Source organism: Crinia signifera, chromosome 5, assembly GCF_055691185.1.
Source record: "Crinia signifera chromosome 5, ASM5569118v1, whole genome shotgun sequence".
Lineage (NCBI taxonomy): Eukaryota > Metazoa > Chordata > Amphibia > Anura > Myobatrachidae > Crinia > Crinia signifera.
Window position 1 is genome coordinate 28824933 of NC_139221.1, and position 12982 is coordinate 28837914.

The 12982-nt window shown below is 44.8% G+C and overlaps 1 protein-coding gene across 1 annotated transcript; it reads left to right on the forward strand.

The window, feature by feature from the left end:
- Nucleotides 1-8833: 8833 nt before the first annotated feature.
- Nucleotides 8834-12473, forward strand: ABRA (actin binding Rho activating protein). Its single transcript, XM_083186198.1, has 2 exons — nucleotides 8834-9855; nucleotides 11424-12473. The coding sequence occupies exons 1-2, from the start codon at nucleotides 9161-9163 to the stop codon at nucleotides 11905-11907; spliced, it is 1179 nt and encodes a 392-aa protein (XP_083042324.1). The 5' UTR covers nucleotides 8834-9160; the 3' UTR covers nucleotides 11908-12473.
- Nucleotides 12474-12982: the final 509 nt, after the last annotated feature.

Below are 12982 nucleotides of genomic sequence, written 5' to 3' on the forward strand. Positions count from 1 at the left end.
TGGTGTGTCGTATAATGTGTATTGGGCTTTGCGGTGTGTCGCATAATGTGTATTGGGCATTGCGGTGTGTCGCGTAATGTGTATTGGGCTTTGCGGTGTGTCCCATAATGTGTATTGGGCTTTGCGGTGTGTCGCGTAATGTGTATTGGGCTTTGCGGTGTGTCGCGTAATGTGTATTGGGCTTTGCGGTGTGTCCCATAATGTGTATTGGGCTTTGCGGTGTGTCGCGTAATGTGTAATGGGCTTTGCGGTGTGTCGTGTAATGTGTAATAGGCTTTGCGGTGTGTCGCATAATGTGTATTGGGCTTTGCGGTGTGTCGCATAATGTGTATTGGGCTTTGCGGTGTGTCGCGTAATGTGTAACGGGCTTTGCGGTGTGTCCCATAATGTGTATTGGGCTTTGCGGTGTGTCGCATAATGTGTATTGGGCTTTGCGGTGTGTCCCATAATGTGTAATGGGCTTTGCGGTGTGTCCCATAATGTGTAATGGGCTTTGCGGTGTGTCCCATAATGTGTATTGGGCTTTGCGGTGTGTCCCATAATGTGTATTGGGCTTTGCGGTGTGTCGCGTAATGTGTAACGGGCTTTGCGGTGTGTCGCATAATGTGTATTGGGCTTTGCGGTGTGTCCCATAATGTGTAATGGGCATTGCGGTGTGTCGCGTAATGTGTATTGGGCTTTGCGGTGTGTCGCGTAATGGGCTTTGCGGTGTGTCGCATAATGTGTATTGGGCTTTGCGGTGTGTCGCGTAATGGGCATTGCGGTGTGTCGCGTAATGTGTATTGGGCTTTGCGGTGTGTCGCGTAATGGGCTTTGCGGTGTGTCGTGTAATGTGTAATGGGCTTTGCGGTGTGTCGCATAATGTGTATTGGGCTTTGCGGTGTGACGCGTAATGTGTATTGGGCTTTGCGGTGTGTCGCATAATGTGTATTCGGCTTTGCGGTGTGTTGCGTAATGTGTATTGGGCTTTGCGGTGTGTCGCATAATGTGTATTGGGCTTTGCGGTGTGTCGCATAATGTGTATTGGGCTTTGCGGTGTGTCGCGTAATGTGTATTGGGCTTTGCGGTGTGTCGCATAATGTGTATTCGGCTTTGCGGTGTGTTGCGTAATGTGTATTGGGCTTTGCGGTGTGTCGCATAATGTGTATTGGGCTTTGGGGTGGGTCGTGCAATGTGTATTGGGCTTTGCGGTGTGTCGCATAATGTGTATTGGGCTTTGCGGTGTGTCGCATAATGTGTATTGGGCTTTGCAGTGTGTCGCATAATGTGTATTGGGCTTTGCGGTGTGTCGCATAATGTTTAATGGCATTGTGGTGTGTCCCATAATGTGTGAGGGGCATTACCCTTTGAGGCGAGGCCACACACCTTCTTATATAATGTGTGCATTCTTTATTTTTAAAGTATCTATTGGAGGGGCACATTGTTACTGTTCCCACTGATGATGGTCACAAACGGTGTGTTTTAGTAGAGACCTGAAGTAGGGGGGCCCCATTATAAATTTTGCTATGGGGCCCACAAAGTTCTAGTTACGCCTCTGCCCCCACTATCCATGTCGGTGTGGAGTCGACTCTATATAGTGTGGCGAGCGCAGCGAGCCACCGAGCCCGAAGCGTGGCGAGCACAGCGAGCCCCGTGAGGGGACGCGGAATACATGTAAAGTAATACGCTTACGCCGACGTGGATAGTGGGGGTAGGAAAAGGTTGGAGGACGCGTACCACAGCCGCTCGCCACGCTTCGGGTTCACTTTCATACTGGGGGTGGCGTGGGGGTGCATTTAACATCGTAAGCACCCATTAGGGTGCTTATACAATTTAAAATCGTATAGGGGGCTTAAATCGCATCGCATCGTGGTCTGCGATGCGATGGGCGCCGTGATAATACACAAGTACCGAAAATACACCATAGTTTTGTGCAGAATAAGGTAACATGCATACAAGTGCAATTCAAGTGCACAGTCTGGAACCTGATCCTTAGAAGAGGAGGGCGCCAGGCAGTGGGGCCCACCGGGGATTTCCCCTGTACCCCTATGGGCCAGTCCAACCCTGTATGGGTATGTCTGAAAACTGACAGAAGCTGACAGTTTGGTACTTTCTCTCCACTGTCTCCCCCCAAGAATCCAAACGTCGCACTTGAGTGAAATCCTAGCTGAGCACAGATATTTAGTATGCGGAGGTGAGAGATACAGTAGACTTTCGCCTCCAGACATCTCCTCAGCCAGCATTGAGACCAACAGCTGTTTCTCTGCCAAAGTCATCGATAGACGCATGAAAATTTGAACCGGTACTATATTCATTTCCACTTCTCCAAGAGTGGGGGTAGGGGGATAACTCTTATGAAGTGTGTGACTGTAATTCAAATGTAGCTTTCATTAAACATTTATATCAAAACCTGTGTTTTATAATCGAATAAACTTCTAACCTGTAAAAACAATAAGCATTGGGTCATTGGGTCTGATTTAAGGCCCCATCGCCCGAATCTGGCGAATTGGGCAGAGAAATCGGTTGAAATACAGATGGAGCACCTCTCAGCCAGCGAGGGGATCGCCAGAATGTCCCCGCTGGCGATCACCGGGAGAGAGGCACTCCATCTGACTGGGATGCGCGAGTGTCTCACACGCATGCGCATCCTGGTTTTTTGGCTGGCGGGGGAAGGGAACCCTGCCCGTCTCAGCTTCAGGGAGACAGGCAAAGTTAGGGGGGGGGGTGCAGGGAGGCAGCGGGGACCATCAGCGAGCTCGGTCGTGCTCCCATATTGGCGGCTGGCGATCAGACCGTCAGACCCCCGCTAAACGAGAGTGGCTTCATCTGTAGGCCCAAATTGCAAGTGTAGGACATTCGATCTGATCCAATGCGAAGTCCGTGCATTGGGGAAGTCGGAACCGACTTGTCCTTTTCCTTAGGACAAGTCTGCCTTATGTATGGGGGCCCTTAGACCTGATCACTGGGCTGTGAATCTTCACAGCCCAGTGATTAGATGAACATCAACCAGAGAGAAACCCCGCCCCTTATATCACTTGATTCTTTGAGGATCAACATTGAGAACCTGTGGTCTAGACAGCTCTCAATGAGTGTCCCATATCAGAAACACATAGAATTAGTCTACAATATTTATCACTGATTGAAGAAGTAACAGGTACCCTTAGGGAGTGATTCTCCAGTGACAATTGAAGAATAATATTACACAATGAGAATTTAAACAAGGTTTGTGCTGAGAGTCGGACATATGTTCCGAATTCATATAAGTTGCTACATAAAGCTCCACAGTAAGATTTCATCGTCTAAGTAACTTTTGTAGTCAGACATATCATTTTGCATATATCAACACTGCCACCAAGGCGTTTTTTAATAATTACCCGGGGGGGGGGGTCCCTGAGCCTGCAGCCAATTAACCATTATAGTTTTTGAGCGTGGCACGAAAGCACATGGAGGACGTACAAACTACCCACAGATGGCACCTCAGTCTGGAAGTGAACCCATTATCACAGTGCTGTGGGGGATTAATGCTATCCACAACCCATTCATAACCCCAGCAAGCGGCCCATGAAACTAGGCCGCCTGGAGTGTCCGATTTGCAGGGGCGGATCCAGGAGAAAATGACAGGGGGTGCACCATGATAAGAGAGGGTTTGGGAGGAGGAGGGAGGTGTTAGTGGTGCCAGTGTACATGCTAAGAGAGCGTTGAGAGAGAGGAGGAGAGCAGAGAGAGGGCGGGAATGGGATTAAAAATTTACCCTGGCGTTTAAAGTACACAGGCCCACCTTGGCATTAAAAGTGAAGAATTTAGTTGTGCGCGTGCCAAAGGCGTGCTCCGGAAAAGGGGGCGTGTCCTTGGTTATTATTTTTTTGCGTACCACACCATATACCACTTCTACACATTATGCAACAAAATACTAGACCCCATTATACTTATGCTGAGGGATGCTGGTGTGCCTGAAAATTTTGGGGGCGTGACCTAAACCTAACCTACTCGCTAAGCTCCCACAAGGCCACGCCCCCATTCGCTGCTAAGGCATGAATAGATGCTGTGCACTGGGTCTATTCACAGGTGACGGGGGAGGGCTCCCAACTGCCCCCCCCCCGCAGATGGGGACACTGCTGGTCGCGGGCGGGACATAGGAAGTCCCTCAAAAATGGGACGTTCCCGTGGAAAGTGGGACAGTTGGGAGTTATGCTAAGGGGGACCTACTATGGCGATTACTATTGGATACTACTAAGGGGGCTGCTGTAGGTGAAATACTAAGGGGCAACTTTATTATTATTATTTTTACCGCAGGGGTGCTGCCAAGTGTGCTGAATACATTTCATGGGTGCTGCTAAATATGACATAGCAATCCAGGGGTGATGCGAAGTGTGCCATATAATGAATTTCCAGGGGTGCTGGCATGTCTGCCGTATCGTCCAGGGGTGCTGCCATGTGTACTGTATAATTCCAGGGGTGCTGCCATGTGTACTGTATAATTCCAGGTTTGCTCATGCTGCCATATGTACTGTATAATTCCAGGTTTGCTCATGCTGCCATGTGAGCTGTATAATTCCAGGGGTGCTGCCATGTGTGCTGTATAATTCCAGGTTTGCTCATGCTGCCATGTGAGCTGTATAATTCCAGGGGTGCTGCCATGTGTGCTGTATAATTCCAGGGGTGCTGCCATGTGTACTGTATAATTCCAGATTTGCTCATGCTGCCATGTGTACTGTATAATTCCAGGGGTGCTGCCATGTGTGCTGTATAATTCCAGGGGTGCTGCCATGTGTGCTGTATAATTCCAGGTTTGCTCATGCTGCCATGTGTACTGTATAATTCCAGGGGTGCTGCCATGTGTGCTGTATAATTCCAGGGGTTCTTCCATGTGTACTGTATAATTCCAGGTTTGCTCATGCTGCCATGTGTACTGTATAATTCTAGGGGTGCTGCCATGTGTGCTGTATAATTCTAGGGGTGCTGCCATGTGTGCTGTATAATTCCAGGCGTTCTTCCATGTGTACTGTATAATTCCATGGGTGCTGCCATGTGTGCTGTATAATTTCAGGGTACACTTTCACGGTGTCCATGTCAACATTCGGGACACAGTGTTCAAAAAAACTCATGTCGACCTAGCCATTGTTGACCTAATGCTAGTGTCGACCTTTCAACCCTGTCGACATTAGCCATGTCAACCTAATTCAGGTGTCAACCTAAGCCATGTTGACCTTCTGTCATTGATCCAATGCCTATCGACCTAATATAGATCGACCCAAAACCCCATACCCCTTTGTCTTTCTGTAAGAAGGTGTTATTCCTGCACATTCCGCTACGTAGAACATGACCCACCACTGATGTGAAGTCTCAGTAGTGACGCTGGAAAATATTAAGTGTCAGTCTCCCATGTGCTCCACCTGCTTAATGCCTCCAGGCCCCGCAGCTGCCACGGAACTTTTCTTTTTAAATCTTTTATTACTTTTCATTTATATCTATCCAACTAATGAACAGTATACTGTAAAACTACACAAAGAACCATCTATTTTATTGCTCAATATAATAACAACAATAAATTAAATAAATCGGCTGCTGCTAGGTCTTCTGGAAAAATACAGCAGTGGGTGCTGGTAGCTGTGCATGTCTGGTGTCATTGGCCGCAGCTCCTTATAACTCATATAACGGTCTCTGGTTTCGTTCCTCGGTACTGTGCGTTCTGTGAGATGAATGACAGAACATGGGAAAGGAATTGTGATGTATATGAGTCAAGTTCCTTTTTCCATTTGATCTTCGGAAAATGAGCACAATGTACTAATATCAGAGTGTGAGCTGGCGGCACAAGTTTATGGTGGAAATTTACTAAGATGTGCGTTGTATTTCACATGGGATGTTGCTACGGGCAACGAATCAGATACTATCTATTATCTTCTAAAAGGTGCTAAGAAAATAAGAAGTAGATTCTGATTGGTTGGCCGTAGCAACATCCCATCTTAGTAAATTTCCCCCTATGTGTTAGTACATTGAGTATTATTACCCTTCCTCCTGAATTCTAGAAGTATGATTTTATTGTGATGCTAAGCAATCTAATATCCTCATCATCGGTTACTACGGATAGCATTTGGTTATTAAGACGTTTCCTAAATAATGTTTCATAATTGTTGGCCATTACCTTTCACGCATGTCGCATCCAATTGCACCGGATTTAATCAGTCAATTATTCTAATACTGTATTTATTATCACGATTTATTACTATATTATTATCTATTTCGAGTTCCTTAAATTGTGCAGCATATTCCGTTGCGCATTACAATTGGAAACAACAAACTGGGTAGTAACAGAGGTTGGAGGGCCCTGCTCGCAAGCTAACAATCTATAGGGATAGTAGGAGGGATAAATAAGGATAAGGACCAGATTGCAAGACAGTCCTGATGGGATGCAATTAGATATGACTGCTACTGGAGGTTATGTGGGGTTCCGGAGTATGATCAGCTTCCCTGAAGAGGTGAGTTTTCAGGAACACTTGTTTGGAGGCTAGAGGAGAGTCTTAATGTGCGTGGAAGGGCATTCCATAGGGTGGGTGCTGAGACTCAAGTCCTGCAAGTGCAAGTGGGAGTGAGTAATGAGTGTGCAGATCTTGTGCAGAGCGGAGAGGTCGGGTGGGGATATATTTGAGATACAGTAAGCAATAAGATGTATGTAGGAGTTAATGGCGTTGTATGAAAGCAGAAGTATTTGATATTGAATGCGGTAATATACCGGCAACCAGTGAAAGGACTGACAGAGCGGATCAGCAGATGTTGAACGTCTAGCCGGGAAGATCAGACTTGCAGTTGCATTCAAAATGGATTGTAGTGATGAGAGTCTTTTCTTAGGAATACCAGTAAGGATACTATTGTAATAATCAATGCAGGAAATGATGAGTGCATGAATTAGAGTTTTTCCAGCGTCTTGTGTAAGATAAGAGAAGATTGAATATGTTTTTTTGAGCAATGTGTTAAATCATGAAAGGTATAAGATAGTTGATCAAATAACAGGCTGTTGTTGCAGTAGAGGGAGTAGAAAAGGAATTAGAGATTATGGTTGCTGCTGTCCAGGACTACCGGCTCATAAGAAAACAGGTCTCAATGGACAGTTTGTGCAGTATGGCTGGACACATTATACCGCTGATCCAATATGGCTACCCATTGCCATGGCGTGATGTACTTGGCCTGCAACAAAGTATCATCCAAATGAAGGCCAAGGTTTCCCAGCAGAACATCGTCCAGAGCATCGTATTGCCTCTGCCGGGTTGCATAGTGCATCCTGGTGCCATCTCTACCCAGGTAAATGCGGCACAAGCACCCAGCCATCCACATGATGTACCAGATAACGTGATTCATCAGACCAGGACACACTCTTCCATTGCTCCTTGGCCCAGTTCTGACACTGACGTTCTGATTTTTGGTGCTTTTGGGACTGGACAGGGGTCAGCATGGGCACTACACCTGGTCTGCGGCTATGCAGCCCTACACCAAGTGAACGGAGATGCACTGCCTGACACCTTTCTATTATAGCCAGCTTTACAAATGTCTGCATACTGTGAACATGCTACAAGACCTGCCGTTATGGAGATGCTCTGATCCAGTCATCTAGTCCAGTGGTTCTTAACCACGGTCCTCAAGGCACACCAAGAGTCCAGGTTTAATGGCTATCTAAGCTTAGGCTCAGGTGACATAATTTGTACTTCAGTCAGCTTGATTATTCCATCTGTGCATAAGCAGGGATAGCCAGCTGCTATCCATCAAACTCTCCTCCTCAGACATTTTAAAAATCACCAGGTTATGCAGAACATTCAATTGGAAGTCTAACAAGCCTAGGATATCTCTCCAGAAACCCCAGCTCCCTAAAACTGAGGGAGGCATGTGATTCCCTAACCTACTACTATACTCTATGGCACTTTCAAATAGATATTCACTAGATTGGCTCCTGGAACGCAATATTTTTTCCCTCCATGACTTAGAATGCGCTCTATTTTACCCATACTCTCCAGGTACTTTGCTACATACCCCTAGACCACTTATCTCAGAAAATGTATTCTCATATATTTGTTAGAGATACTTATAAGGCATGGTGGACTTTATGCTCTCGATAGAGATCCTAGGAGATCTGAATGGCTTCCCATATGGAGCAACCCTTTTGTTCAAACCAGGCTTAGGCCCCCCAGCTTTCAAACGCCTTCAACAAAATGGACAAAAACTCACTGGTCTTTGATCCAGGTTTTAAGCTTCTATCAATTCCAGACATTCAATCTACTTATTGGTCTACGGAGTCATAGCTTCCTTCCGATTATACAACTATTTCATTATATAGCCTCTTTACCTACCACGCCCATTGTTCACTCCCCTCTAGATCCATTACAACAATACATAAATTCAAAACAAAGTTAATTTATATACAATTTCTTAACCCCTTGGCCAGGGCCAGATTAACAATGGGCCTGATGGAGCTGTAGCTCCAGGCCCACTCTCCAAATAGGCCCATTTTTTACCTGAGGCTTTCCAATGAGCCTGGCCTCACTTCGCTAGCCCCCGGGAACCGGAGATACCACCAGGCAAACCTGGAACGTTTTCCCCAAAGGATAACATGGGAACCACTAATTCTGACCCCAACCTGGTTCAAATGGCTGCCAGTTTCCCCTCCGACATCACGGGAGCTTGAGGTTGATCTCATTCAAAGTCCTTTTTAGATCCCTACAACTTCAATTACAGATTGTTCACTTGCTACCTAATAATCATTGTTATTTACATCAACTGTCAGTGATTTTAAGGTTATCTTTCTAAATAATTTTCAGAGCAACGTTAGTCAATATATATTTTATCTAAACAGAATTTTACTTTCAAAGTCAAAATTAGTAACGCAACACTTAAGGACAGTGCTACACATTACTCAACAGCCAATGGCCAGTGTGTCTGTTGCATGCGTTGTTTACCATCTGTAATTTCCATCTGCTCCTGTGATGAAACAAAATCCATCGGTCTGTAAAAAGTAACAGTGTCACAGCATACAGAACTCGGTCACAAATTGTTGGCATATTTTCCGACACCAAAAAGCATCTGGTCCTATTTAAAAACTCGCCAGCTCTTCACTCAGCTGTTAGAAAAGACCAGGAGTGCACATTCATGATTTGCTTCCGTGGCTGGTGAAGAAGGAAGATTTCAGAGCAATATCATGTCTCCCGTTGAAACGAAAGCTATGAAACCGGCTCAAAGAGCCATTAGGAAGATTAAAACAGTAAGTTTAGTTTCCAGTTTAACTAGAGGTTGGCAACAGTGGGCAGCGGATAATACAACCAAGCAAGCACAAGAGCCTTCAGGTTGGGTTCCAAACACAGATGGAGAAGATAAAGAGAACCTCCAATCATCCATGGAGGCCACGACCAAACCTCAAACTATATTAGTACAAAGAAAAGAGGTTACATGTTCCCCAGAGGAGGCTACAGAAACTCAAATAAAAACCAAGTCAGTGGTGAAAAGTTTTGCAAGTAAAGCCCAGGAAAGAGGAATGGACATTGGCTCATTGACCGAAAAATACGAGAAAGACCCTAGCACACAAACACAGAGCAAATATGAGGAGTTATTGGTTGAAAAACTGTTGCATGGCCACGCTTCTCCCACTAGGAGAAGGAAATGCTCAAATCTGGTCTCACAACTCACTAAAGGATGGAAACAGATGGAAGAAGATGTTGAAGAGCCAGGAGAGGGTTTGAGAAATGTTCCAAAACTCTCAGAGTGCCGGAGTGAGAGCCTGGAAACGGAGGACAGTGGATATGGAGATAGCGAAGAAGTCAAACCAGAACTGGACAAGAAGACTGACTTCACAGAGCAGACTAATGAGGACACAGCAAGGATTAAACGGTCTTCACAGTAAGTGATGAGTGCCAGCTATCTGCTAGCTTTTATATTTTGTATAGTCTTTAACCCAGGGGTGGTCAAACGGGTCCTCGAGCTCTACCAACAGTGCACGTTTTCCAGGACCCTCGTGGATGTGTACATTGCATCTGTTATGAATGATTACAGAACGTTTAAAAATGTGAGTTAGTAATGACTGCACCTGTGCACCAGCTAGGTGGTCTGGAAAATGTGAACTGTTAATAGATATCAAGAACTGGTTTGGCCACACTTGCTTTAACTTTTTATTTGCACTGTACATATCACTATATGAAGTTTTAACTTTGAGAACCTTATACAAAAGTTCCCTTGTGGCAGAGTATCAATGTTAAGCACCTGCTATTAAATAAATAGAAGTCTGGAAATTATCTGATTATCAATGAAGGCTAGGAAAGAAATTGGGTTTTGAAAGTATATTCAGTTTCCACTGTCCTTCATTGTTGGCTATAGATTTTACCAGTATGTTCTCACGGTATAAACGTAATGACAAGTTTTTTGGGGGAATTCTCAATGTATGTTTTTACAGGACTACATGCAGTTGATCTGGAATTAGATTTTGGTCTGTAGTAAAACCACATACACACTAAACTAGTCCCTGACGAAGCCGATATTGGCGGCGGTGGGGATCCTGTGGGTGCCGGGGGTAGGGGGGGGGGGGAGGAGCGATGATCATGCCGCAGCTACATTATGGCCGTCGTTAACAAGGACTTCCTCATATGAATCAGTTAATGAGCTTGGGGAACTTATTCTGATCTGTTTGCAGGCCCACGTGAGTTCGCACTGGGCCAATGTTTTAGCATTACTGCGCATGTGCTTGGTGCGTGCGTCCCATGCTTGCGAATGTAGGGCAGGATGGGGGGGCATATGGGAACGCCCAGCACTTCCTGGGCATTCCGACAAGAACACCGGGCGTTCGCATGCTAATGGAGCAGCTGCCCGCCCACTTCCCCTCGAGCGTACACGCTACAGTATGTAGGGTTGCTCAGAGCCGACCATCAAAAGATGTGGGAGGGTCACAGTGGCATGCGAATGGATGTTTATGTAAAACATCCATTTGCAACTAGTGCGAACGTATGCGCCTTGCGAATGGTGGGTCGGCGTGCCACCATTCGCGAGGCAAGATCTGTACCCGTCACAGGTATCATTGTTTTCCTTGTTTAACGCAAACCAATTTTTTTATTTCATGACACCCGCTCGCTGGAAAAAGGCAATGCACATATAGACCAATTAGAATACAGCAATGCACTCTTTATATATGTCTGATTTTAAAAGAAATGCCAGTTAATTTACCTATTTTTGGGAATATGACTGCCGTTTCCTTGTAACCTCTGTACATTGATAAAAGTCTCTTCTCCAGGCTTCAAAAACATGGTCTAACAGAATATACTTGCTAGTTTTATTTTTAAGAGCACAGATTGGACAATTGGCATTAAACCCAAATCCAAGAAACAACTGACGTTCTCATACTGTATTTGGCCCGCTCTAATACAAGACTTACCAAAACAGGTCACTAAATAACGTTCTTGTTTTAATTGCGTTTACAGGAGCAACAAGGTGGCCGGGGAACTCAGCATCCTTAGAAAAGCTTACAAAAAATACAGCCAAGTAAACAGCATCAAAGGAAAGTGGGAAAACTGGTCAGGCGAGCACGTGCTGAACCAGAAGCTAAATCCCTTCAGCAATGAATTCGACCATGAGTTTGCAATGTCTAAGCGACTGCAGAAGGGCGACAAGGGGTATGGGCACCCGAAGGAAGGGACGAAGACTGCCGAGAGAGCCATGAGAGCAGAGGCACACATACACCGGGAGATGAAAGACTTATGCTTCATCATTGGCACCATGTCTAACCCAGGGAAAGACGGAAAGGTCCGCGTCACCTTCGGAGAACTCTTCGATAGGTATGTGCGGATCTCAGATAAGGTTGTCGGAATCCTGCTGAGGGCCAGAAAACATGGAATGCTGGACTTCACAGGAGAAATGCTGTGGCAGGGCAGAGATGATCATGTTATAATAACGTTATTAGAATAAGTCAAGAGAAAATATCACACTGATGCTTCCAATGTACTTGTATATTACTGTTCTGACATGGTAGAGGAAATGCTCTTAGAAATGACTGTGAAATCATTTGTCGTCTTCTCTGATGTCACTAGTCATCATCATGAACACTCTATATCAATGGTGACCATTTTTGGACATTGCCTCTTCATTACTCATGGCAAAGTCTCTAGACATCTCTGTTGTTCCAACACCACGTCCGATTGCCACTTGCATCATCTCTGCTGCATTCCTCTCATCTTCAACTTACACCAGCTGAAGGTTGGAAGACCCATCTGTGTACGAGGCTGCCAGATTTGTTTCCTTGGTCTACTTCATACTTCTTTCAACAGCATTATTAATTTATAGTCATCGATATACTAAAGTTTTCAAAATTTCTTTATTATTAGAAATAATGCATTCCCAACCATGAAATATGTAGCAGGTGCATTATTCCAACAATTTCACCTGCTCATGGTCATTATATGCCTTAATATGACCGGATGTCTATCCTATAACAATTGAAATAATTTTTTGACCTTCTGTATCCCGTGAATATAACTCCCATATTAAATGGTCATATTTCCCCCTGGATGAACTTGGCAAACATGATGTCAAAGATAAATGAATGCAGTCGGATTATTGATCATTTATATTACAGATGGTTGGAATATGAAATGATGCCCAAGTTGGCCGTAGGTGAAGGTTTCTGGCCAAACTCTTGACTACTTTTTTTAAAGAACAAACATTTACAAGGCAAAACCATGCATTGTGCATAATTGCCACTTTAAAAAAAAACTCCAGTGTTCGTCCGGGAACCCGCCCCTCCGGCATCATTACATCTGCCCCTTATGAATGTAGATATTTTTTCTGCCCAAACAGTGGATTCTTTCCGGTTTATGTAGAAGAGTTGTAAATTCATAAACTATCTTTGTTAACCAATTCAATTACAATTGCATTAACAATAATTACGAACGAATAAATAAAAACGAATGCATTTTTTTTTTTTATTAGCCTAACATCTTCATAAAAAAAGTTATTAACAAATAGAAGTTAAGGGGTCTATGCA